Below are 1,707 nucleotides of genomic sequence, written 5' to 3'. Positions count from 1 at the left end.
TCCATTATGTGATCCGATCCAACGGTATCACAATGGTGCAATGTTAGAGGCAGAAGAAAAAGAAGAAGCAGAAGAAGGCAAGAGGCAAGAAGAGGGTGATTAATGCAGCCCACACAGCTCTGTAGTTACAGTGACGTCCATGCTCGGTGTGGGACTGATGTGACAAGATGCTGAGGAGTAATAGCATGTTGTCATGTCAACGTGCGGCTGTGACATTTGAGAGACACAACAACTGCTGGGGACCCCTGACTGAGATAAGGAGGGCTGTGAAGGTGGGAAGAACAGGCGCTGACTGTGAAACCTTTCATAAAGCAGCGAGTACATGTATGAAACATGACGTGTTGTGTCTGTTTGCAGAAAGAGGAAACAGCAGGGCTCATAAAACTCAAGTCACTAATGTTTTGCCTCATTCATTCAAATACAGGACGAAGAGCGAAGTGTGCAGGGATCAACAGATGCTTCCTCTGAATATACAATCAATACAGTTTATGGATCAGTGCTTTAATAGTTTTAAAATCAACCAATCTAGCATCAAATCAAGTATTGGTAACGTGGCATAAGCCCTCCCCTCCCCTCACACACACACACACACACACACAAAGACTAAACACAAGCAACATCACTAATGTAGATAAATACAAACTCCTACTTCACCCCTTCAATGACAAATGTTGCATTTGTCATTTGTGACACTGCAAAGTATTGCTGCTTTCTCCAGATGTGAATGTAAACTTCAACTCAAGGTAACTTAGTCAAATAATGAAACAGGTTAAAGACATGCTGTTATAATAAATGTTTAAATATAATAAAGGACGTGAAGTGTATTCAGGTATCACAGACATGCACTACCTAAGGTAAACTTTGGACGACACTGATTGCAGCTACAGACTCGCTGGTTAACACCGACGGTCGGTTAGCCTGCCGAGGCTAACGTCGCTAGCTAGTTAGCTAAGAGATTAAAAGTTAGCGTAAATAAAAACCCGCATAAAATCCACACTCACTCGTCGTCCTTCAAGTAATTGTCCTCTGAGATGGGTTTAATGGGGGCTATGTTCTCCGTCGCGGTGTTGTAGTTTCGGAAACACACTGTCAGCTTCTCGTCGAAGTCGTGGACGAGGTCCTCCATCGATTTGAAGCTGCAGATCTCCCCGGAGAAACTGTTGTCCAGGTCGGAGAAATCGTCTAGGCCCGACGACGAATCGCCCACGTTTGAGTTCAGCTGGTCCAGCTGGTCGGCCGACGCCGAGGACGGCTTGAATTCGTTAAAGTCCTGCCAGTCCTCGTCGAAGTGGGCTAACGGCGCCGCCATGACTGCCGTAAGGAGCTCGGTTGACAGCCAGTTAAACCCCTCGATGGTGCACTGTTTTCGGCTTCGAGACACTTGACGAGACGGCGAGAGACTGAGAGAGAGAGAGAGGGAGGGAGGGGGCGGTCCGTAGTGACGTCAGGCTGCACGCCCCTCCCCCTTCAGATGGAGCAAAACAAACCCATATCAGCTATGGTTGTGGTGCTGTTTATGTTCAGTCAGGAGATGCTAACTGTGTTCATGAGGCCATCTTAGGCAAACAGACCCACACATCTTGTACCTCCTCTGCAGTAAAGACAAACTCACTCATTTCTACATGTCAGGAGTGAGGTTCCTTCATTCAAAACTGCCTAGAGATTAGTAAGAAAAATGTTTAGGAAAATATGATATTAGTTCAATCA

General features: G+C 46.2%; 1 protein-coding gene across 2 annotated transcripts in view; it reads right to left on the bottom strand.

Annotated features, from left to right (window-relative positions):
- The window catches only part of si:ch211-57i17.1 (uncharacterized protein LOC565010 homolog), a 12,331-nt gene extending 10,931 nt beyond the window's left edge, over positions 1–1,400 (bottom strand). For both annotated transcript variants that reach the window (XM_035678211.1, XM_035678212.1), the window contains exon 1: positions 1,002–1,400. In XM_035678211.1, coding sequence (XP_035534104.1) covers positions 1,002–1,309 — 308 coding nt within the window. In that variant the 5' untranslated portion in view covers positions 1,310–1,400. The remainder of the gene's footprint in view (positions 1–1,001) is intronic.
- Positions 1,401–1,707: the final 307 nt, after the last annotated feature.

Source organism: Morone saxatilis, unplaced genomic scaffold (genome assembly GCF_004916995.1).
Source record: "Morone saxatilis isolate NCDOM2014 unplaced genomic scaffold, NCSU_SB_2.0 Contig7, whole genome shotgun sequence".
Taxonomy (NCBI): domain Eukaryota; kingdom Metazoa; phylum Chordata; class Actinopteri; family Moronidae; genus Morone; species Morone saxatilis.
This window is presented reverse-complemented; position numbering and strand designations above follow the sequence as displayed.